The sequence below is a fragment of the Myotis yumanensis genome, unplaced genomic scaffold (assembly GCF_028538775.1).
Source record: "Myotis yumanensis isolate MYYU_CA2020_CCGP unplaced genomic scaffold, mMyoYum1.0.hap1 SCAF_14, whole genome shotgun sequence".
NCBI lineage: Eukaryota > Metazoa > Chordata > Mammalia > Chiroptera > Vespertilionidae > Myotis > Myotis yumanensis.
The window spans coordinates 18,145,985-18,171,514 of NW_027223765.1; the positions used below are offsets into that span (position 1 = coordinate 18,145,985).

Below are 25,530 nucleotides of genomic sequence, written 5' to 3' on the forward strand. Positions count from 1 at the left end.
CTCTAATAAGAAGTATTTGTGTCTTACTAATAGGTGTGAGAGGATTTCAGACTCATCCAAAGTGAACCTTTCAAATAATTAGTGTCAACCAGACCAAACCTTGTGTTCTATACATTAAAACTTCAGCTGCCTGATATTCTGAGCTAGTTGATAAGAAATATTAATAGCCCTGGCCAGTGTGACTCAGTTGGTTGGGTGTTGTCCTGTGCACCAAAAGGTTGGTGGTTTGATACCTGGTCAGAGCACATGTCCGGGTTGCAGGCTTAATCCCCAGTAGGAGGCATGCAGGAGGCAGTTGGTTGATGTTTCACTCTCGCATTGGGGTTTCTCTCTCTCTGTCCCACACCCTTCATCTCTCTCTCTAAAGGTCAATAAAAATAAAAAATACAATTTTATAAAAGGGCCAGTCTTAATCCTGACCATCAAACTTAAATTTAGTGCATAATAAATTAAAAGAAATATTAATAGCCTATGATTCTTTTTAGTTCTAGTTTTAACACTCTGTATGATGCTTCAAGTTGAAGTGTGCATTTATAACAGTTTTATTGAGACATCATTTACATAAAGTTCACCTATTGAAGTGTACAATTCAGTGGATTTAGTTTATTTACAGAGTGACACAGCTATCACCATAATCTCATTTTAGGACATTTTTATCACCCCAAAAAGAACCTTTATACTCATTAGCAGTCACCCCTGTCCCTGCACGTATCCCCCTCCTGCCCTCACCCCTACTGCCCAGCCCTCGATAACCACTAATTCACTTTGTGATTATCACATAAGAGTGATTTTTTTAATCTAGACATTGCCTGGCAATCCCATCTCTTGACTTATAATTAGAAAAAAAATGATCAGTATCCTCTCAAAATCTGTTATTTTGAGAAAATGTATGTTCTTCATGCATCACTGAGCTTTCCCTCCTCCATTCAGTTGTATCTTTCACCACCACCTACGAGGTGACCATCATTAGTCATTTATCAAGTATTTATTAAGGTCCCCTGTGTACCACACATGGGTTGAGAACTTGCATTCGTAAGTGAGCAAACCAAAGGCCCCTGATCTCAAGGAGCTGCTCTCCTAGCAGAGGGAGACGAAACAATATGCAACAACAAAAAAACCAGAACTAAACTGTGCAGTGGGTTCAAAGATGCTGCATACTGTGGGGACAAGAAAGGGTGGAGCTGGATAAGGGGCCTTAGGAAGGCCGGTGCACAGCGGCTGGCAGGTCCAGACGGACAGGGATGGTGAAGGTGGGCATCCCCAAGAAGTTAAGGTTTGCAAGTCTCATGAGGAGAGAGAGCGACCTGAGCAGTGTCTGTGGGACGGGCATTTTTTGGACACTAGCACTGCAAAGACCCTCTGCTGGGGGCACAGATGACATGTTAGAGGAATAGCAAGGAGGTTGGTGAAGCTGAAATGGGGTGAAAAGCAGGAGATCACGACAGAGAAGCCAGTGGGGCAGATCACAGAAGCCACGGCGAGGTTTTGAGCTGCAACTGCCACGCACTAAATTATATTCTCAGGGGACCATTCTGACCATTCTGAGAAGAGATCAGAAGGGAGCCAGATCAGAATAGGGAGGCGGCCCGGATACCATCTTAGAGGCCACTTTAGGGCAGTGGTTCTCAACCTTGGCAGCATATCCGAGTCACCTGGGCAGCTTTACAAAACTGAGGCCTGAGCTACAAAACACTAATTGGTTTGGGTGCAGCCTGGGCACTGAGACTTTGTGAAGCTGCCCAGGCGATTTGTATGTGCAGCTCAGGTTGACCATGAGAGTTTTAGGAGCACTCAGCAGTCCCACCTGTTTGACTTTGCAGCTGGGAAACAAAAACCTCAGCTGGCCCGGTCTGCCTATTGGCAAAGCTTATTGGCAAGGCTGTTTTGAGGCAACCAGATATCTCACTGCCACGGCAAGGCCAGAATGGGCACTGCAGACAGTGTTCCAACTGGGATGGGGCTGGATGGAGCCCACCTGGACCTCCACACACACCTTGAGGAATCCGCTCCCATTCTTTGGCTTGGATCCAAACTTCAGCCTCTGAATGGGAGAGCCAAGCTTTCTCCCTACACCAGACAGAGCGGAATAGAAGTATAAAGCTGGAAGTGGGTATGTGATTCGTTCAAACAATAATTTTTTGAGAATTATAGTTACAGCGTGCCAAGCATTGTTTGAGGATCTACTGATAAAATGCTAAGCTCTAACGGTCCTTGCCCAAGCGAAATGGCTCCAAGTGAATGCTGTATAATATTTCAAAATGTGTTATTTGTGGGAAGGCTTTAAATAAACGAAAGGGAGGGGCACCCTTCAGTTGCATATCTGAGCTGTTGGCATTTCTAATTCAGAGGGATGAATAGACCATCATTGTGTTGCACGGGCACAAGTACAGCAGAAAAAAAGATGCTTGGAGCCGTGAGCCGAACATGAATCAGCAATCTCGTTCCATTGTTCAGAAAATAATTATGATGCTGGAAGTAGGCTGCAAAAAAATGTTCAGGGTGATGAAATAAGGAATATGAGTTTTGGTAAATAAGTTCAAACCAGGGAAAATATCAATAACATATTTCTAATGCCTACACACAAAAATAATCATCATCGTGTAGAAAAGCCCTTTCCCCCAGCAGGAAACAGACACCGGCGAAAACATTGCATCTTGTTTTTGGTTTCCTGGGGTCAAAGGAATGTAAAAAAAACTCAGAGGATTTACAGAAAGCTGATTTGTAAATATGAAAAATTCAACCCATGAGAAGGGAGATGGTTTAGATGCAGCGTTGGTAACGCGGGGGGGGGGGGGGGGGGGGGGGGCGTGTTTATCCACACATGATGAAGTAGAGCTGCCCCAGTTTCAGTAACTAACAAATGTGTCCTGAGTACCTGCTCTACTCTGATCACTGGGCCAGCTGGTGGGGAGAGGAAAGGAGCGGTCCCCACCTTTGGAAGACCTTCTCATCGATGCAATGAGCAGGGAAGTGCAGAGATACTATAAATACTGGTTGTCGAACCCCGGCGTGCATCAGGGTCATACCGGAGGGCTTGTTAGAACACAGACCGCTGCGCCCCACCCACAGAGCTTCTCATTCAGTGGGTCTGAGCTGAGCCTGAGCATCTCCATTTCCAAAAAGAGTTCCCAGGTGATGCTGATGTTACTGACCTGGGGACCACCCTCCTCTAAGAAAATAAAAACATAAGGCAGGAGAGGAGGGTGAGTGTGAGTTGAGTACAGAAGTTCCACTGACAAGGTGCAAGGGACCTGCTGGTACTGTGAAGATGCCACTTTTTAAATGTGTTCTCCAATGTGTAGCTAATGGTTTTTAATTAGCAATGTACTTTGGATAAACCACACTAGCTGTGATTTTGCTACCACTCAAGGAAGAGGCAGGGGAAGAAACTTTTCTGCAGGCCTGTAGAACTCAAACAGAACATAAGACAGCAGTGAATCCAACCAATGAGCATGCATGTGGACTCATAGCAGCGGGTAAGAGAGTAACAGGGGGTGACCTATCCCCACACTCGTGCTCATTCTGAAGAGCTTCTTTCATGAGTAGAAGTTCTCAATAGGATCAGCAGGGAGGCCTTTTCGAGGTACACATGCCTGAGCCCAGCCCTAGAGATGGGGAGCAGGTCTCCTCTGCTGATTCTGCCGTGAACTCCCTCCTGTGAATTAAGTACCACTTTTTCTACAGCCTCCATGATTGTGCTCCAAACTTATGTTAGCAGAGTGCAAAGCCAACCTCTTTGAAAATGTAAAACTTCTGCATATATCGTGTTGCATTGTCACTTTATTACCGGAGGACTTGAGTATCTCAAATTCAAGGGTACCCACTTAAATGCAAATGGCCTTCTGAGAAGGTAACTGTTCACCAACAGAGCCTGGTGCCTTGGCATCACCTTTTCACTGGTAATGTTCTAGACAGGGAGGACTATGCCTTGGAAAGAAGTATGGATTCCGGCCCAGCAACACATGTAGCTGACCAACATGGCACCTCAGTTCCTCTAACATGTTCCCCCATGGCTTAGGCTGTAGCTCCTAACATGTGATTCCTGGAGAGTATAGATAGTCAGATCACCTGGGAACTTGTTATAAATACAGAAACTCAGACTCACCCACCCACCCCCACCTGCAGACTGGCTAAATCAGAATTTCTGGGGGTGGAGCCTAGTAATCTGATTTAACAAGACTTACAGGTTCTTGCCCAAGTTTGAGAACAGAACAGGATGGAAAAGCAGGCAAGCTGTCATTTATAGATCTACTCATTTAAGTATTCTGGCATATTAAACATTTCATGCTCATTTGTCAGATTTTCACCTAAGATAATAGTATCAGGCCAACTTCTTGACCACGTTTGGGCAATCCTTTAATTCCCAGTGCTAATGGGACTTAATGCATCCCCCTCCTTAGATGATGCAAGGGCTGGGTTCTTTTACTTTTTAGAGACTTTATCACAACCTCCCCAAATGATAGGAGCTCATGAGGAAATTCTGAATGATGGTCAAGTATTATTTATTCCAAAGACTAGCTTATATCCTGCAAAGCTTCTCTGTGTCTCATTCTTTTATTCTCTACTCCAAAATAGTAAGGCAGGCTGACTCACTTAGCTGTATGCAGCTAAAAGGTAAAATTATATGGGCATGGTCTCATACAAAGAGTAAGGGGGGAAATTGATGTTAGTGGGAGCTCTCTTCATCCCTACCAGTTGCTGGTTGAAGTAGGTTTCTTGCGATGTCATGATTTAAAAGAATTTTCTGAGACTTGCACAGGAGAATGAGTGGCATTTATTTGCAAGGAGTTAAATCCCTGGTTTCCAAGGTCTCGTTTCCCTTCATCCCACCAGCTGTGTCTTTGGAAGGGCTAGAATTAAAGCTGTTGCCAGAGTTTCCATTCCATGTTGGGGCACAGTCCAATCCAGCATCAGGCTAGCTTAGTTCGTGTTTCCAGCTGATCCATCAGTCCGCTGCATGTGGGGGTCCACATGACTATGGAGGGAACATGAGCGAAGGCAAAAGAGCCACAAGAACCAGGAAAGACAAGAGCTCCTTGTCTGGGGGAATTACGTATTCTCAAATTTTCATGGACTTACAGGGGTCTCAACCCCTCTAATCAGTTATCTTTGTTTCCAGGTTTAACTGACAAGCACCTGCCCTATATCACCCTGACTCATTGCACCTATCTTACCCTCTGTCCAGTCCCTTCCTCCAGTGATCTGCAGGAGTGGATCGGTGGTTCCCTGGGTGTAAAGTTGCAGCTTCCTGGTGAAGCTGCCCAAATGGCCATGCTTATAATATCTGATCTCCCCTTTGCTCATTTCCTATTATTAATAACTAGCTAATTACAATGGTACCAAAATAAGATCATGTAAACCACACCTTTGAACTTTTCACTGATTTTCCAAACTCTTACAGCCATAGTGCCCAAACTCTATACCAAGGCACCCTGGGAGTGTCACAGCAAACCCATAGGAATGTGTTTAAATTTTGAGGGAAACAAGTAACTGTCAGACACCACACAAATACGATTAGGCTATTTGGACCTAATTCATTAATAAATACAATGTTTAAGTATTTCCTTTGACTGTGAAAGAAAATTACTGAAATACTGAGGGTGACATGGTTTGAGAAAGTTGGGAATGTCAGTATTCTAGAATCACTGACACCAGGAGGAAGTATATTTTAACTGTACACTTTCTGGTCATAATCATGTAGAGCCAGAACATTTAAGGAAATATATATATTCTAAATTTAACTTAAATGTCAGGGAGAAAACTATAAGAAAATTGTAAATACATGAATCTTTTACAGGCTTCTTCTTTTTTTCTTAACCTTCATACCTAGATCTACTCAGCCCAACTCCCTAATTCATCCCTTAACTATGGTTCCTTTGATTAAAAATCTACACTAATAAAAGAGAAAAATGGTAATTGGCGTACAACCGCTACCCTTCCGATTGGCTAATCAGCGTATCCTTATGCAAATTAACTGTCAGCCAAGATGGCAGCCGGCAGCCAGGCAGCTGGAAGCGAACGTGAGGTTTGCTTGCTCCAGTGACTGCAGATTCCAACGTTCCCCGCCTGACTTGCCGGACTCTGAGCTGGCAGTTTGAAACATTCTAACAAATATAGCCGGCTGGGATCTCAGAGCTGAAGTTATACATTGTTTCGATTATAGAACGGCAAACAAACCAGCAGCGGAAGCCTCAGAGCTAGAGCCAGAGCTAAAGCTGGCCCAGAAGAAAAAAAAAAAAAGAAAAAAAGGAGTGGTTGGGAGCTTCAGTCAAAACCCCTAGCCTGAAAGCAGTCCTCAGCCCCTCACCCAGACTGGCCAGGCACCCCAGTGGGGACCCCCACCCTGAAGGGTGTGTGACCAGCTGCAAACAGCCATCATCCCCTCATCCAGGCTGGCCAGGCACCCCAGTGGGGACCCCCACCCTGATCCAGGACACCCTTCAGGGCAAACCAGCCAGCCCCCAGGCCTCTATCCTATATAGTAAAAGGGTAATATGCCTCCCAGCACCGGGATCAGCGGAGCCGAGAGGTCTCCTGGCACCAGATCAGCGTGACAGGGGGCAGCGCCCAAACCCCCTGATCGCCCTGCGGCTCTGTGTGTGACAGGGTGTGGCGTCCCAACCCCCTGATCGGCCCTGCTCTGTGTGTGACAGGGGGTGGTGCCCCAACCCCTCCCCCCCACGGGCCCTGCTCTGTGTGTGACGGGGTAGAGCCATAACCTCCCCATCGGCCCTGCCCTGAGTGTGACAGTGGGGGCGCCCCAACCCCCTGATTGGCCCTGCTCTGTGGGTGACAGGGGGCGGTGCCCTAACTCCCCTATCGGCCCTACTCTGTGCGTGACAGGGGGGAGCTCCCCAACCCCCTGATGGGCCCTGCTCTGTGCGTGATGGGGGGGGGGGGGGGGCAGTGCCCCAACCCCCTGATTGGTCCTGCTCTGTGAGTGACAGGGGGCAGTGCCCCAACCCCCTGATGGGCCCTGCTCTGTGAGTGACAGGGGGCAGCGCCCCAACCCCCTGATTGGCCCTGCTCTGTGCATCACAGGGGGTGGCGCCACAACCTCCCCATTGAACTTGCCTTGAGTGTGACAGGGGGCGGTGCCCCAACCCCCCAATCAGCCCTACCCTGAGCGTGACTGAGGGTGGCATCGCAACCTCCCAATCCGCCCTGCTCTGTGCATGACAGGGGGCGGCGCCCCAACTCCCCAATCAGCCCTGCTCTGAGCCCGACCAGGGGCTGCACCTAGGGATTGGGCTTGCCCTCTGCCACTCAGGAGCAGGCCTAAGCCAGCAGGTTATTATCTCCCGAGGGGTCCCAGACTGCGAGAGGGCACAGGCCGGGCTGAGGGACCCCCTCTTCCCCCCCGAGTGCACAAATTTTTGTGCACCGGGCCTCTAGTAATAATAATAATATCCTAAATTCTCATTTGGTGTCCCAGCCCTTTATCACCTAAACACAATGGGTTAATTCTTACAAACTTTGGTTAATAATTGCTCTGGTGCATTCCTGAAAATCACCCTTAAAGCAGATTATTGAAAGACTAAATCTAGTCTGTGTGTGTGCTGTAGTATGTACATAACACCTTACAGGGAACCATAGAAATTTGCCAATAAACTTAGCCAAAGGAACCTTCTTCAAGCAGTGTCGAACAAGAAGCCAATGACCGGGAAATGGAGACCGTGTAAAGTTTATGAAGTATATTTCTGTAGGGACTCTGCACTGTAGTCCCCCTCCCCCGCCCACTACTTGGCATTTAAGTAATAACCAATTATAACTATATTTGCCAGAAGATTTTTATTTCATCTTCAAGGAATTTTAGGGGCAAAGCAGTCTTCCCAACACCTTTTTAGGAAGATTCTTCTTTTTATCCCAGAATTGAAAATCTGCAATGAGCTTACTGTGGATTCTAAAGGCAGCAAAGCATTAGCTCAGTCTGGAGGAGGTAGCATCCTGGGATGTAGATAGCTCTTTCAAGTGATCAGGTGCTAGAGTCTTTTCTCATGAAGCTGTCCAGGGTTGGGGGCAAGAGTGGGTTCTTTGTTGTCTTATTCATCAGAAAACACTTTTGAGAAGTCAGTAATAAATTATTTGCTTTACTCCTAATGTTTTATTTTCACATTCTTGTTTGTTTGTTTTTTTCATGCACGTGTTTCAGTGAGTCATCTAACCACAATTATATATTCAGGCATCTGGTGGTTCTGTGTAACACCCTCATTCCTCCAGAGTTATTTAACTCCCCGGACATGATGAATGTGTTTCTATCCCCTCCGAAACACACACACACACACACACACACCACCACACCACACCACACCACACACACACACACACTTTTATTTTCTTTGGCACAGGAAAGCTACCCTACTCTCCACCAGGTGTCAGTAGAGTCAGTTTTAACTACTTGCTTTGACCAACAGGGCATCTGTTGTTTCTAAGCCACCCATCTGCTTCCTCTAAAGAGACTAGCTCCCATTTCTTTTCTTTTTTCAAATAGATTTTTATTGATTTCAGAGAGGAATGAAGAGAGAGAGACAGAAACATCAATGATGAGAGAAAATCATAGATTGCCTGCCTCCTGCACACCAGACACTGGGGATGGAGCTGGCAACCCAGGCATGTGCCCTTGACCAGAATCGAAACCAGGACCCTTAAGTCTGCAGGCCGATTCTATCCACTGAGCCAAACCAGCTAGGGCTAGTTTCCATTTCTTAGAAACATTCGGAGATGATAGTCCACCTGTAGAGAAAAGGTAGCTACAAGGAAAATACACTATAAACAGAGCAGGCACTCAGTCTGATTCTTTTAGCGTTGGCCTCATAAAACTTTTACTGGCTGGTTTTTTCTTGACTTTTCCGTCACTGTGTTATGTGGCTAGAAATTGTTCCAAGTTTCACTCAGTGTGCCAATAACTTAGATGTGGCAGCAGATTGCTTTATATTCACAGGGGCTTTTGTGTTTGTTTTAAAGCCCACTCTGGCCCCAAGAGCCCCCCTCCCACTGCTGACCTAGTCCTCACAGCAGAAACAGGAACTTACTCAGGCTACAGCCCCAGAACCCGGCACACGAGGATGGAAGAATTCTATGTGTCAAGTGCACCTATCCTATTTAATTCATGCATTCCCCTGTGTAGTGAATGGCCTTATACATATTGATAGCTTGGGAATGCAACCCATGGCTCTTAACATCCCTTCTGTCATTCTGTTGGTCAGTGGCTGGGCCCACACTCTTTCCATGCCATGGTGACTGCCTGAATAGAGAAGGAAAAAGAGAAGGGGAGAGGGAGAGAAGGTGATAATGATGTGGCATGGACATGGGTTATGATAAAGAGTAGAAATGAGCTCCATCATGAAGTTGTTGAGCTTGAAGTAAAAGAGGTGGGTGGGGTAGGAGTAAAGATTAATCATTTTGCAACGATTAAGAACAAAATAATCAGCCACAGCAAATTAAGCTCAATTTCAACCACAGATCCTGGTTGTATTGTCTCACTCCCTCACGGCAAAACACAGTGACTACCGAAAATCTGAAACGCAAATTATAGCTTTGCCATTCAATAGTCATTTGCTGATGTCTTTTATGTGGGACCCTAGTTTCCCACCATCCCCGGCAGAGGAATTCTGACCCTGCCTTCTGCTCTAGGAGGTGGTCCACTAGGACTAACACTGCGCCACAGCACAAGGCAGAGCTCCTACTATGTTTCCATGTTTATTAACTCAGAGTCATAGGTTCCTTTTTAACCAGCCTCATCCCCAGTCTAATTGTGCTGGCTTTAAAAAAATTGTTCTTATTTTTTATACTACACCCAAAAAGGGTTAGTTTTACCAGTGGAAAAGGTGGATTATAGTGTGGTATGATCTGAGTATACCTTATCTCTTTTCTTTGAGTTCTCAAAGTTATTGCCATCATCAGAAATTCAACCATTATATACTAGGTGCATGAATTTATGCACAGGTGGGGTCCCTCAGCCTGGCCAGCGATCAGAGCTGATCGGGGAGTCTCACCCAGTCCTGATCGGAGTTGGCCAGCCAGGGGGGAGGGATTTCGGGAGGTTGGCTGTGGGAGCTCACTGACGACCAGGGGGCAGCTCCTGCATTGACCACCCTGGTGGTCAGTGCATGTCATAGCGACCAGTCGACCAGTCATTCTTTAAACAAGTTGGAACAGTCACTTAGGCTTTTATATATATAGATTCACTTCCTTGGATGTTAGATTTACTATTAAAATGCAAAAATCTCAGGCAAGGACAACTCCACTGCATTAAGGATGCTATAAAATTGGGTGCACATTCATCTGTGTGCCCAACCTTCCTTGCCCCTCAAAACAAATTTAAATGAGCATGAAAGGTAACCTTGAAAGGGGGGGAATTAAAAAACAACAACAACAACATAAAATTCAGTCTTAGAAGAGGAGAATGGCAGTGGGGAGGGGAGGAATTCCACCTCCATTTTATCTTGGTGTAGTGATGGGTCTAGGCCAGTGGTCGGCAAACTGCGGCCCCTTGAGTGTGGCTCTTCCACAAAATACCACGTGCGGGCGCACACGTACAGTGCGATTGATACTTCGTGGCCACACTCAAGGGGCCAAAGAGCCCCATGTGGCTCGTGAGCCACAGTTTGCTGACCACTGGTCTAGGCAGTCGGCTTCTGTGCTTCTATGAGTCTTTAAACCACCTCAGGACCCTTCGAAGTGGAGGCCAGATCATAGTTCCAATTTCCCATCCTTAGGGATGATTGAGGCTGGTCAGGAGATGAGGAGATCATAATAACAGTAACTATAATAATGAAGAAATATTCCAATAACTACTCTTATATTTACAAAGCATTTTCAAATTCCCTTGGTCCCCATGGTAACCTAAAGGGTGGGAACTGTGATTTCACTTTACAGATGAGGCTCAGGGAATTAAACAACCTGTCCAAGATGGCCAAACTACTGAGCCTAGACTCCAAACCACCTGGAATGACTCCAGTCCAGTCTCTCCTCCATGTCTGGGGTTGAACTTGTTCTTAAAAATGTTTCCCGAATGTCAGGGTGAAAGGTTTGATGGGAAGAGGTGTTTCCCTTTGAGGGGGAGGGGATGGAAAGGAAACTCTAGGAGGGAAAGGGTACTTTTTCAAAGTGGGGGCAAGAGGCACCCAGCAGAGTTCCACAACCCCTTTGCTCTCCTAGTGTGGGTTGTGGCCCACTGAAAGGACGGCCATTTGCCTTCACCAGCTGCGTTTCCAGATGCCATAGGCAGAGCAGTGGCGATGGCCAAGCGGGGACAAGGTGCAGTGTTTCACTTTAATTATGTACAGATTGTCTAAGCAATGACTCAGTAGGTCCATATGGAGAGATTTTTAAAGGGGTCATTTTTACAGTTGTCCTTTCCATGTTGTAGTTTCTGTGGGGAAAATGGAAACACACAGGGATGACGGGCGTGCCATCAGGGCGAGTGCACTGGAGCTTTACAAGACGGAGTTGGGGTGTTCTCTGTGGGCCTTGTCGATCTAGCTTTTTGACCTTGAACATGAAGTCAGAAAAACAGCAAGGATCCCACGCAGAGGTGCCCCCAGAGGGTTAGCCTCCTCCACACGCTGACAGAGTGATCTTTCTCAAATAGGGTCATGCCCTTAGGACCTTCCATGGCTGCCTGTTTCCCACAGGATCAAGTCCAACTTCGATAGCAAACCTTTCAAGACTCTACCATGGGGCCCTAAACAACATTTGCAGCTTCATTCTTTGCCAGGGCCTGCTCCCTCCCCACCCCCATCATATATCCTGTGCCAAGCTGCTGTCCCTTTTGCTCTTAACGTTGTTTGTGAGCCACACCTTTCATCCCGGAGGCAGGCTCAGCCCTAAGTGTCTCAGCACCGCCCCTTGGCCCATGGCATCGTGGCTTGTATTTTTAACTGCTCCTTGCCAATAGTTCTGCCTTTTCAGCCAGTTTGTAAAATGGATTGTAAATCCCTTGAGGACTGAGAGCCTGTGATCTTAACCTATTTGCATCCTGGGTGTTTATTCCAGTATTAAATGCTCACAGCACATTCATCACTGTCTTCGTATTTCCTCCTCCTATATGTCACTTGAACCCCTCCCCCTCTGCTCACCACCTCCACTGTCACCACTGGCCACTTTCGGCTCTCTCCACCCCCCTCCCCCCTGCTGTGGCCCCCTCGCTGGTCTGCTTTCACTCAGCAGCCGCTGGGAAGCTTCACAAACTTAAATTGATCATATTACTCCCTTGCTTGAAAGCTACATGATTTAAAGGAGTTTCCCGTTTTTCTACACAAGGCTCATTCTTGCAGAGTAGCCCATGTGCCTCAGGAGTGTCGGGGTGAGAATAGAGCATTAAATCACGACAGGGGGGAGGCCTGCTGAAAAGAAAAGCCTTTGGGTCCAGGGTCACCTCCACTGGGAAGCCTCTCCAGATTACCCCAGGTAGAAATGGCCTCTGCTTCCTCTGTGTCCCTGTCTTCTCTGACGAGACACTTAAGGGAAAACATATATACACTTTCGCATCTGTTTTTTAGTGTGGTTCTCTCCCTCTGTTAGATTGGAAGCCCCTGGTGGACAGGCTGGAGTGCTATCTTTGGATAAAGCCAAGGCTGAACATAGTAGGCTCTTAATCGAGGCCTCTCCACTGACCAACCAAATAAATGGCTCATGTAAAAGGCATATTCTCCATTTCAGAAGCATTTGCCTGGGAGCCTAAACTGAATGTCATTCTCCTGGTCAGTCATTGATCCTGAAATGTTCAAGCTGTTAAAGGACCATCAACTTTGAAGGGCCCTCACTGGATCTAGCCAGAGACTTCCCGGCCTGTTCTATCCAGTGACATGCAGACCTGTGCCTCACCCTTCCTGGACAGAGTTCATTGCCAAGTTCATTGCCAGTCTTTCATTAGCATAGTCCCCCTCCCCCTTCTAACACATCGCGCCAACCCTCCTCCCCGCTGACCTACTCAGTGAGGCTCTTTGCTGTATTTGTTGCCCTTCCTGGCAAATAAAACAGCTCAGCTTTCTTTAGTATTAAGCTCTTGGGATTTTGTTTTCTCCCTTGACCCCATGACCGGCTGGTGAGCCCCAGGCCCCAGCCATAGCTCTGGAGGGGACCTTCTCTGCCACACTGTGTGTTACAGGACCCCATGCAATGGGCCCCAGACACCTGCCTACTTTAAAATCATATTTTAAAACTCTAGAACTCATTTTAGGAAAATAGCACTAAATTTGCTAAATACTAAAGTACTATAGTAATAGTCATATACTATTAATTCTATACTAATGGTAGTAATAGACTAAGAGTAATACTAATCTATTAGTAATGCTATGGTAATGGTAATAGTATAGTCATACTAAAGTACTAGAATACTAAATATAAGATTTTCTTTCCCTGTTCCTGGATTCTTTCTGCTTCATGTGTAATTCCTTCCACCCATCACCTAGCCCAGTGGTCAGCAAACTGCAGCTCGTGAGCCACATGCGGCTCTTTGGCCCCTTGAGTGTGGCTCTTCCTAAGCCTTAGGAGTACCCTAATTAAGTTAATAACAATGTACCTACCTATATAGTTTAAATTTTAAAAATTTGGCTCTCAAAAGAAATTTTCAATCGTTGTACTGTTGATATTTGGCTCTGTTGACTAATGAGTTTGCCGACCACTGACCTAGCCCCTATGCTTCAACTTCCCCAGTTCGGACTTGAGAGTAACAAATTGCTGATTAACACATGTGGTATTGTTTGGAACAAAAAAATTATGGAAAATGCAGGCTATAACCTGTGGTGTTTTTTTCTTGTCTTTTTCTTTGTAGGAGATGTCAGTGAAAAAAGGGGTCCAGAATGATTACTAACCTATGACTCCCAACAGTATGACAGGTATCTGTGCTTTTTAATTTTTCTTGATGTGTCTCTGTTTTTGTTCCACTTAATTGAGAACATAAGGTGTCTAGAAGACCAACCTGAGAGTCCTAGCAACAATAATTTCCAAACCAACAAGTGTTATGAAATGCAAGTGCATCCCAGGAATACATCTCTACAAATATGCTCTCATCTTCAGAAACTATGAGATGTGTCATCACCACAGACATGATGGGGAGGAAATGAGAACTCACTGTCAAAGGCTAGTTTTTAGCCATCCTAGGATCACTCTCATCACTGAGTACATTCACTCTTTACATTCACTCAGATCAATGTAATAAATAGCTCTTCACTCTTCAGACCAGAGTTCAGGCATCTTCCCCAGAGTGGGCTGTCTATTCCATTCAGCAGTAGAATCAGAATGGAATATGATTCAACCACATAAGATAAAGTGAGCTAGAAACTCTTAGCAAGGGACAGGGGAACAACAATATGACCCCTGAGGGACATAAGATTGCAAAAGCACGAATTATTTGTGCAACACATAGCGTAGGGTTTGCAAACTCAAAGCCCCAGGGACCAGGCAGATATGCCAAGGCCTGACACAGATTGGGTGTATAAACAAAACTCTTCCCTCTGAAGAGAAGCCAGTCCTCCACTCTAGGCAATCACTGACAAGCAGAGATGAAGCCCTGTGTGTCCAGAGATGTTGACTTTTCAAAAGTTAGAAATCCAGGTTTTAAATAAAATATCCCCAATTGTAAATGTAAGCAATAAATATATAAAAATATTAAAAACTCATGAGCCCGTCAAAATGTCTGCTCACTGGAATCAACCGTGGACTGTCAGTTTACAACCTCTGCATCCAACTTGCAGCCCAGCACCTGGCCATGGCTATCCTTTTGGTTACTATGATAGGAGGGCAGTACCCATAGACTTCTGTGTGTCATGGGTACACCCTCACTTTTGATAATCTATTTATGTCACCTCCCCACCCAGTGACAAACTAAATGGACAGGACAATTCTTCCCAGAATTCATACCCCAGTAGCACTGAGAAATTGAAGCAGCCGAAAGTTGCTGCTCAGCCTTCTGAAAGTTTACAAGCCTTATGCATAGACCATTACATTATATCTCCCAGCATCACTGCCCTGCCTCTACCCATCTACACTTGTGTTCCTGGTGCAACAAGATAGAATGCCAGAATGCTTCACACCCATATGAAGTGAGGGTCTCAGAATTACCTTCTCGCCTCATTTCTCATAAACAGCCATCACAATGTACCCACTCCCATTGCTATTCCACTGACGACCTGGCCAATCCTCTTCCCCACTTAAATTCACACTTTCTATGTCATAAACCTGCTCATTCAGTGGGAAATTTGTGTAGATCAAGCTTAGCTAAGCCTCCATATGTTTGCTGCTCTGAGTGGGAATCTCAACCAGGAGTGGTGGCCTAAGTCTTTGCAGCCACAGGCATGTGTGAGCACACAGGCACCGGACCACAGTACTGAAAACCAAGGGAAAGTGCCCCTCTGATCAAGGACAGTGTGAGATCAAGTTCGACACATGGTGGCTCTCTACTCCTTGATAATCTGCCTCCTCCCCTGAAAAAGCCTCCAAAGATATGATCTCAAAAAACACACCCTCCTGAGACATGAACATAGTAAAACTTGGTGTAAAAGTGGGTGATCCAATGATTTTTGCTTGCTTTAAGGTTGGTTCTAGAGTGTGGTCCTGAACATCTATCCTAGATTCTTATAGAGCAGGGGTCGGCAACTTTTTTTTTAAGGGCCAGATAGTAAATATCTCTAGCTTTACACACTACGCCATTCTGCCACTGTAGCATGAACAGCCATGGACTATGTATAAACAAATGGGCTTGTCTGTGTCTCAACAAAACTTTATTTACAAAACAGGTAGCAAACCAGCTTTGGCCCAAGGACTAGAGTTAGCTGACCCCTGTTCCAGAGTCCAAGATAGTCCAGAACATCTTACTGTTGAGCAGAACCTCCAAGACCAAGACAGCTGATCTCTAGGACTGAACTAGGACTCTGGGCCCGCTCCAGAACAATTCTGGACTAAGCCCGCTTTCAGCCAGTCTTGTGGAAGCCGAACGCTTTCCTTGCAGGCTGAGTTGAAACCCAGCTGCCTCCCAGTGAGCTTTTGCTTTCCAGCTTTGCTTCTTAGAGTAGAAACTAACAGTAGTTCTATTTTCAAGAGGAATCTACTCCATACACACATATGCCCAGTATGTTAATGTATTCAGCTGAGAAAATTATCACTTTAGACTCCTTTGTTTGTAGATGAAGTAAAAAATGTGCCTCTTCTCTCTTTTTTGCTGTGGTCTTGTACTACATGTTTATTTTTAAAACCTAAAGGGAGACCATAATAAAGTTGTAACGTGTTGCAACTAAACCCTTGCTTTAGGAGCATAATTTAAAGGGCAAATATGCATAATTTCTTCTTTGAAAAAACGTAATAGGTAATATTATTGTTATGCAGTATAGAAAACCAATTAACCTTTATAAAAAGAAAACCATTATTTTACATGAACAGGAGTAAGAACACTGAATCTCTTTTCCTAAAACTAAGAAGACCAGCATTTTTGAATAAAAAAAGCCACCTCAGACACACTGCTTATTAAAGCTATATTTTGTATAAACTCAAATGGAAAATCATTTTCTGGGGTGACTTAATATCAGCTATGATGGAATTAGATCATGCCAAAATTTTCTCACTGCTTTCTTAAACTAATTTGAAATTAGGACTGTGTGAAATAACTCACTGAAAATACTGATTTATAAAGAATAAAGAAAGTGCCTTAATATATTTTATTAATCTAGAATTAAGTGCTGCTTCCTAGATAATCTGAGGGGAATTCTACTAACATTTGTGACATTATAATGAGCTCTGCTTTGCATAAAACCACGATTCACAGCATAAAGGAGTTTGTCCTAAGATATGAATACCTAAAATGTTAAATAGCAAAGTTTGAGGCTTTTGGCCGTGGTTGGAAAGGAAACTAAGAACTCAGACTCCTAAAGGCCAGAAACAAGAATCTATTATGTTGGCACTGAACCTGGCTTCATGAAATTAATCAGTGATACAAAGTTGAGCCCTGTTGTGATGTTGTCTTTTTTCCTCAAGGCATTACTGTTGAGTGCACTCCGGGTCTAGGAGAGGGGTGTTTGCAAGGATATGACAGGAGCTTTCTTTGTTGTTGCCCATGTGCTTTCATGGTCATCTTCAGAGTGTTTGCTTCCTTGTTGGGATGGAGACATTGGTTAAGGAAAATGGAGAATTGCAAAGATTTTTTTTTAACTGGCATCTCCCATTATTCCTTTAGGTTAAATATTTTCATGTTTATTGCCCACTTGCATTTCATCTGCAACTCAGTTGTTCACATTTATTGTCCAGTTCCCCTTTGTGGATATTATGTTTTTCTATTAAATGTTGGAGTCATTTATTATATACTAGGGGCCCCGCGCACAAAATCACGCAAGACCCAGACCCGCTGTGCTGGCAGAACCCCAGGCCTCACCGTGTGGAGCCGCGGGAGGCCCGGCCTTACCTTTCGGAGCCGCAGTACCCGCCTCCTCGCCATGCACGCAGTGTCAAGTCCCCACCCACCCACGCGCACCTCGCCACGCATGCCGTCCCGCCCATCTGCGTGCGCCTGCTGCGCACGCAGCCTCCTGGTGATCAGTAGTTACAGCATGAGGGCATCACAATCACATAGGCTTTTATTAGTATAGATTAAGGATAGTAACTAAGCAAGTTACCTAATTCATCTAGATCTTGAAATCCTTATCAATTAAAGGAGAAAAGTAAAACTAATTCATCTCTAGCTCCCCTTCCACTTACTTTTAAGATTAGTTATCTATACTTAACATTTGAAGGCTTATAAATCACACTTTCATAAAGTAAGACATGGTCACGTTGATGGTTGATGTAAAGCAATCATGTCAAACTTGCAGCCAGTGGGCCACATGCCTCATTTATTTGGCCTTTGAGTGTTAGCGTCTGAGTTTGACATGCTTGGTGTAAAGGAAAAGGGTGCCCTGGAGCAAGGTCATTTGTGTTTTGAGACTATCCTACTAGACAAATTTTTCAGAGGCGAACAAAACATCTAATTTGGTGAAACTCGGTATCTTATTGTAAAGTCCACGTCATTTTTCAAAGGTGACCCTCCAAGTGTTCCTTGGGCTTTTCAGCTGCTCCCTAATGACCGTATCATCCCTTCAGAAAGAGAATCACAGTTACACTCATGCCCTGCAACCTAAGTACAATGTCTTTCCGTGGGATCAAAACGTTTTTGGCAGCAAAATAATGACACTCTCAACTATAACATAACATGTTAACAGCATACATGTCGTTAACATTTCCCATTGTCAATAAATGCCACAAACGATTGCGTTCGTGGCTACTTAGTCATCGTACAATGAGACAGTCCCTAATTGTTAAGCTTTTAATATAATGCTGTGTCAGTAATGTTATAACGAACTGCATTGTACATCCCATTGCACCTCTGATTATTTCCTCAGGATCACATTCTACTAAGTAAAATGCTGGCTCAGGGGGAACGAACATCTCTAAAAACCTTTTCTGTTGCCGAATTGCACCAGATCATTGGCCAGTTGAGGGACCCATCAGCAGTGCAGCGTCCATTTCATCACATTCTCTCCAACTTTGGATTTGTTTTTGGTAGTTTATTTTTGAGGAGGCTATTTATTAGGCAAAATTTTAGCACACTTTTTAAAACTTACATTTTTCTTACTTGTAATGAATTTGACTACATGCACACACATTGAGTGGCCACTTAAAGGTCTTCATTTGTAACTGACCTGTTCATCTAACTAATCTATTGTGCCATTTGTCTTTTTCCTATGATTTGTATATTAAGAAATTAATTCATTATCTATCAAATATTACAAATATTTTTCAAATTTTAGTATTTGCCTCTGCTTTTTGCTCATGGTAATATTTGACCTTTTAAATCTTTTCTTCTTTTGAAGTAATTCCTTAATAACAGAAAAGTTGCAAGATTAATTCAAATAATTCCCAGCTATCCTTTACCCAGAGTCCTCGAATGTTAACATTTTATCACATTTGCTTAATTCTTTCCCTCTCTCTTTCTATCTTACTTGCATAATTTTTATTTTGAACCACTTACTAATAAGTTGTAAACATGATAGCATGGCATTCTTTGACATACAAAAGTTTTTAGTTTGTATATAGTGAGCTCTATAGAGGTGTCATTCTATGATCTATGCCTTTGTTATCAAGCTTACAAATGTGTTCTTATAAGTACAGAGGGACAGAATTGAGTGGGTTTTTTATAAAGAGTTAACATTTCTATTTCAGTATGTAGTTCTTTTTCATTAAACACAGGAATGACTAGTTAAAGTCAAAGATTTTCTCAACAAACACAATCTCATACTTACCTTTTATGCACCAACCATCCACCCACAGTACCCAGTCCCAGCCTTTGGGGACAAGGAAGGCAAAACCTGGAAATTCTTCTGTCCCTTCTCCCAAAGTCAGGACAGCCAAAGCCCAGGCCTTTGTACTGGTTACCCCTGCGAAGGACATAACCACCGAAGCCAGACGTGGTCTCCGCTTCCTTTCCCATGTTACCCCAGGACTGGGAGGCTTTATATTGATTGACACACTCCTGGCGTAATTATTCTGAAAGGGCATCTGGAGGCGTGTTTCAGTTTCTTCCAAATTCCTGTTTCCCCAGTTGTGGCCAAAAATAAAATGTGGCCTTCAATTCCATAGAGCCTTCTATGCACAATACATATGTTGCCACAAATAGTTTTGGAGAAAGAAAACTACCAAGTTGCCCAAATAGCTAGCTCGCCTGTCGGTGGAGCCAATGACAAAAAGGATCTTTGATTCTATGTCTTGGGTATTTAACCCCACGAAGCAGCTCCCTCCTCAGCATGGTGTCACTTCTTTAAAAAATAATCATAATACTCTCAACAATAAAAATAAATTAATGTTTAAAAATCTCACTGCAAGGAGGCTAGAAATGAAACATCAGTCTTCCCTGGAAATGCCTTGAGGGCAGAAGCAAGGCTGCTACACACATCACACTGAAAATCTTTAAATTCCTCCTCCGACATCTCTCCCACGCATCACTCCTCATGGTAACTGCTGAAACCTCATGTAATCTTCTCCCCCTCATCCCGAAGGCTAAAAATCCTTGTGTGTTGATGCTGCACACACTGCTTCCCTCCCCCTCCAGGTTGGATCCTCCCTGCTCTCACCTGGTAGCCCCAGCTGCTCATATCCTTGAAGATTATAGCACCTTCTCCCCACCACTCCCATTACATCCCTTTTTTTTTTCATTTTAATTTCTAGTTTTTCAATTACACTCTACTTTCAATATTATAATTATTTGGTATTAGTTCCAGGTGTACAACAGAGAGGTTAGACAATCGTGTACTGTACAAAGTGATCCCCTCTACTATTTCTAGTACCAGCCTGGCACCACACATAGGTATCATAATGTTATTGACTATATTCTCTATGCTGTTTTTTACATCCCTGGAACTATTTGTAACTACCAATTTGTTCTTCTAAATCCCTTCACCTTCTTCTCCCAGTCCCCCAACCCTTTTAAGACCCCTCAGCAAATAAACAGAATTTCTCTTCTAAGGAATACAGCTTAGAAAGCAAGGGAAGGGAAAACCATAAATGTTTATAATTTTTACGTATTTTCTCTTGTCACCCACAAATGGGTAGAAGAGGGGGAAAGTTACTCCGTGGTGTCCAATATGGGTAAGGGAGGAGACCAGCACCTCAGTTCAAGATTTTCTCCAGTTTCTACCATAACAAGGAGGAAATAAAAAAACCGAGAATTTCTGCACAGCTAATATATAGCCCTTCTTTTTAAACACAAACGCAAAAGGAACAGAAAACAGAAGGAACAGTGACCGTTTATATAATATGAGTGAGTATAGAATCGGACCTTGCAATATAGTCTACCTAAAGAAAACTGGCCTCCTGCGCTCTGATTGTCTCTGTTCTCCCATCCCTCCGCGGTCTCATTAACTTCCTGAAGTTCTCCTGAGAGAGACACTGTTAATGAAAAGACCAAGTTAATGAAATCACACCAAATCCAGCCAGATTAGTGAAAATCTTCTCTCAAAACTCCCGAGGCCTCTAAGACAATTAGTTGTAGAACAACTTCACTTTCCAAATTTGAGCTGCAGCCAAGTGACCAGGAAGTTGAAATGTTAAGAGAACGAGGCTTTATAGGGTGAAATATGGAAGCAGAAGAGTTGTGGGGAGGAAATGATTTCTTAACCAACAACTCCTGGGTTCTTCCAAGAAGCCACTCTTTACAACCTTTGGCTTCTCCTAAACTCCTAACCCTAGCTCCATTGTCCCTGTTCCCCACCCCACCTCAATTGTCACCACCACCATCATCATTACTACTACCATCATCATCATTGACCACCATTATCACACCATCACCATTCCGATGAACTCCTTCAAGCCTGTTGTCACCAAGAATTGCCCAGCACATCTCTCCCCCAACTTCTAACACAAATAACAACCTTAACCTACCAGGGTTCTGTCAGGACCTATCATCCTCTCTAATCTCCCACATGCCACTAAAGTCCACAGCAGTTGCACATATGTAGGTGCAAGGTCCTTCAAAAGAATTGAAAATAATTTTTCCCAACAAAAATGTAGTCCCTGAAGAACATGTTATTTTGTTTGCAATGAGCCAAGAGTTATTTTTCTTTGCCACCACCACCCGTCCCCACCCCAAACTGGAAAGTCCCGGGCCCCTGTTTTATCCCTCTTGGCTTTTTTCCCCAGTCTTGGCAGTGAGGACATTCTTGCTCTAGAATTTGGCTGTGCTGTAGAAGGGACACTACTGTGCAAGTCCAACCCCCAAGCTGGTAGAGTGCAGATGCATTTGTTTTGATGCTAACCCTGAGCTCAGAGTCATTTTCTCCAATCCTCACATTTTACACATCAGCAGGCAAAAGCCAGTGTAGTGAAGTCACATGCCCAAGGTCACCACAGAGGACTTACGTGTTTGGACCATCAGCTCCCCCTGCAGCTGCCAATAAAAAGAAAATTTCAAAAACCACTGGTTTCTCATCATTAGATTCCATTCTACTCATATAACATCAAATTGTGGTTCTCATCTTCCTGCCAAGACCCTCTTGTTATTCCCCACCACCACCACCTCCCTTGAATCCTGTGGTTTCAAACATTTACCTGCCAAACTGCATTTTTTAATAGAATTCATTGCCTATTTTTAGTAATCAAGAACAAACATAATCTGATATATTTGATGAGCAGGATGAAATGACCAATGTTCCCATACTGCACAGATATATGGAAAAATTGCTGTAGATATATATGTGTATTTTTTAAATCAGAAGGCATAAGATTTTTCATGAAAGTGGCATAGGTTGCCTCATATCATTGTACTAGAGGTCCGGTGCATGAATTCATGCACGGGTGGGGTCCCTCAGCCTGGCCAGCCATCAAGTTGATCAGGACCAGCCAGGGGGAGGGACCGTGGGACGTTGGCTGTAGGAGCGCACTGACCACCAAGAGGCAGCTTCTGCGTTGAGCGTCTGCCCTCTGATGGTCAGTGCGCATCATAGCAACCAGTCGTTCAGTTGTAACCATCACTTAGGCTTTTATATATAGAGATAATTTCTCTTGGGCCTTTTCAAACTTTATAAATTGCTTATAGTTTTCCTCAGTACTACTTTTATGGACCTCAAGTTAAGAGCTATTTGAATGAGTAAATTCTGTATTCTAATTTTCTCAACTCTAAGTAGGAATTATACTCCTATAATATTTAGCTAAATAGAACTATAAATGAAGCCGTCAGAATTCCAATTATTACTGGCACTGCCTTTAATCAAAAACGTCTTTCAGTATTATTATAAAATCGTTCTTCAAAAATGATGTCTATGTAAGTGAATATAAAATAGCCTATCATACTCAATGCATAATGAAAATATTCATGAGAATTTCAATCATTTGATACTGTGCACCAAATTAGATCAAGAAATCATTGACATAAATGAGAACATTAGTAAATTCTTTGAGTTTTTTTCAACAGAAAATTCTAATTAGATTTAATATTAGCGCATCTACAATATTGGATTCTAGGCGATTTTCAGCTGGTGATTTTTTAAACATGCAATACCTGACTATTTAGTCAGGGGCACTGATCTCTTTTCCCTTAGATTGTCAAATTAAAAAATGACAACAGCCAATACAACAGTAGCTGTCCGGTGTGAATGAATCAAAATTACACCTATTTTTTTTGTCAGATTGGCAAAGATATATTTTCTTTTTTGGTATGCAGCAGAATTTTAGTAATTAGTTTATGTGTGCCATTAGATAAGAAATGTTGAAAATAACTGTCTAGGGAAATAGCAGAGATAAAAAAGAAAAAAAGCACAGAGTCTAGATGAGTAAGTAATATGGTACAGTCATTGTCACTAGCAAGCACTCAATAAACGTGAGTGCTCTCTTTTTTATATATTTTTATTGATTTCAGAGAGAAAGGGAGAAGGAGAGAGATAGAAACATCAATGATGACAGAATCATCGATGGGCTGCCTCCTGCATGCCCCCACTAGGGACCAAACCCACAACCCGGGCACGTGCCCTCGACTGGAATCAAACCCGGGACTCTTCAGTCCACAGGCCAATGCTCTATCCACTGAGCCAAACCAGCCAGGGCTAAATGTGAGTGCTCTTGCTTCTTCAATGCACAATCTGAAAATTTGATAAGATTTTTTTTTTTTTGGGCCCTATGCATCTAAGCTATGGAGACAAGTTTGTCCCGGAAATCCCTGCTAGAATAATTTATGGAATAATGATATGTCTGAGAGACTGAGAGGTCAAGTAGAAAAATATCTCCGTCGTTCCTATTGTTTGGGATTGAATTGACAGGGTGAGAATTCTGTGAGTCATGTTTAATGTGCAAGGTCTTAAATCAGAATGATTTGAGCTACAAACAAATACTGGTTCGGTTCCAACAAAAGTAAACAGAGAAACATCAAAGCTGAAAGCCCTCTTTGGGGTTGGTGGCCTTTACATTGTAAAGCATCCTTTTCAAATCAGAGGAAGGTCTTCAGAGGTGGTACGTGGGTCCCTGGGACCAGAGGGCAGAAAGGCTGCAGTGGCTCCTCCTGCTTGCTGACCGGTCGGGAAGAGCGTGCAGACCTCTCACAAGAAGCAAGAGGTCAGTGTCTGCATCCCCCGCATTGCTGAGGCCTAGGTCTTCTGGCCGTGGCTCTCCCTGACCGGGGGTGGGGGGGTGTAGGAGGGGACCCTCACCTCTCTATGGCCCTCCTTGACTCCTTGTCTCTCAGCTCTTGTTTTATTGCGTCCTATGATTTCTAAATAGGACAGAGCAGCTTTCTATTTGTTTTGTTTGAAAGCCTGACTATTTTTTTTACTCTCTTGTTTCATCCTTTCTATGAGGCTCTGTTTTATTTCTCTTATTTGCTTTTATGTCTTTCTTTTAAGTGCAGGATGGCATGGGTGCCAGGAAAATGATGAGGACAATATGCCTCTGAACCAGGAAGGTATATATCATCTTCACTCTAGTTATCTCTGCACCAGCCATTTTTAATGCCCCCAAACCATATCTGCATTGCTGACCCCTTAAAATGCAACAGAGGGGCCCAGGGCACAGGCCTGTGGTTAGGTCCACCTAAGGTCCAGTGTGGCTCTACCTCTTCAGCTGTGACCTTGGGTAGTTGCTTTTCCTAATACTCGGTTTCTCCATCTGTGAAATGGAGGTGATCATTTTTTTATTTCAATATTAGTGTAAGGGTCAAAGGAAATAACGCGCTGTGCTCAGCACCATGGCTGAAACATTGCTAGCCTCAAGTAATAAATGGTAGATGCCATCATCAACCACCACCATCTCCACAGTACCTCCAGGCCAAATGCACCATCCCTGCCAGAAAAGCTGTAGGAGACAAAAGCAGCTGTCCTGTTATCTTACTTCAAATACATGAGAGGATGGATTTGATACATTCCATAACCACCTTGAATCAGAGACCCCAAGCAACTCAGTCACCTCACAATTTTGCCTAAGGCTGGTTTCCTCAACTTCAGCACTATTGACATTTGGGGATGGACACGTCTTTGTTGTGGGGGCTAGCCTGTGCATTGTAAGATATTTAGCAGCATCCCTGGCCTCTACCCACTAGATGTCAGTAGGGCACACACATACAATCAAGTTATGACTGCCAAAAATGTCTCCGGACACTTCCAACTGTCCCCAGGAAGGCAGAAAACCTGGCTGAGGACTGCCAGCCTAGGACAGCCCCATAGGCACTTATGATAACTACAGTCTCTGTATCTCCTTTTGAATCAATATATGGATCCACCAAATAACCCTCAGACAGAGGTGACATATAGGAAGCTCCTGCCTTACTTGGACAGTGTCCTTCCTCCACCACCACCCTTTTCTCATCTTTCCAGGTAAATGTAACCCTAGAATTGAGGCCGCTGTAAATGAGGCAGTCCCAGGGAGTACACTGCCCCTTCTGCTTAGGGGAGCAAGTTTGGATCATTTCGTGACACTTGCCACTTTACTTGCCACATCATTCTAAATAAACATAGCAATGAGAACATGTATTTAGGTTGAGGAGCACTTTGGTACCACCATTTCAGTAGCTCAGTTTGCTCTGCAAAG

General features: G+C 44.0%; 1 protein-coding gene across 8 annotated transcripts in view; it reads left to right on the forward strand.

Moving 5' to 3' along the window:
• The window catches only part of THRB (thyroid hormone receptor beta), a 284,536-nt gene that overhangs the window by 197,525 nt on the left and 61,481 nt on the right, over positions 1-25,530 (forward strand). For 7 of the 8 annotated variants that reach the window (XM_070433319.1, XM_070433314.1, XM_070433317.1 and 4 more), the window contains one exon: positions 13,778-13,841. The exons of the other annotated variant lie outside the window; for it this stretch is intronic. In XM_070433319.1, coding sequence (XP_070289420.1) covers positions 13,820-13,841 — 22 coding nt within the window. In that variant the 5' untranslated portion in view covers positions 13,778-13,819. The remainder of the gene's footprint in view (positions 1-13,777; positions 13,842-25,530) is intronic. 8 annotated transcript variants of the gene reach the window in all.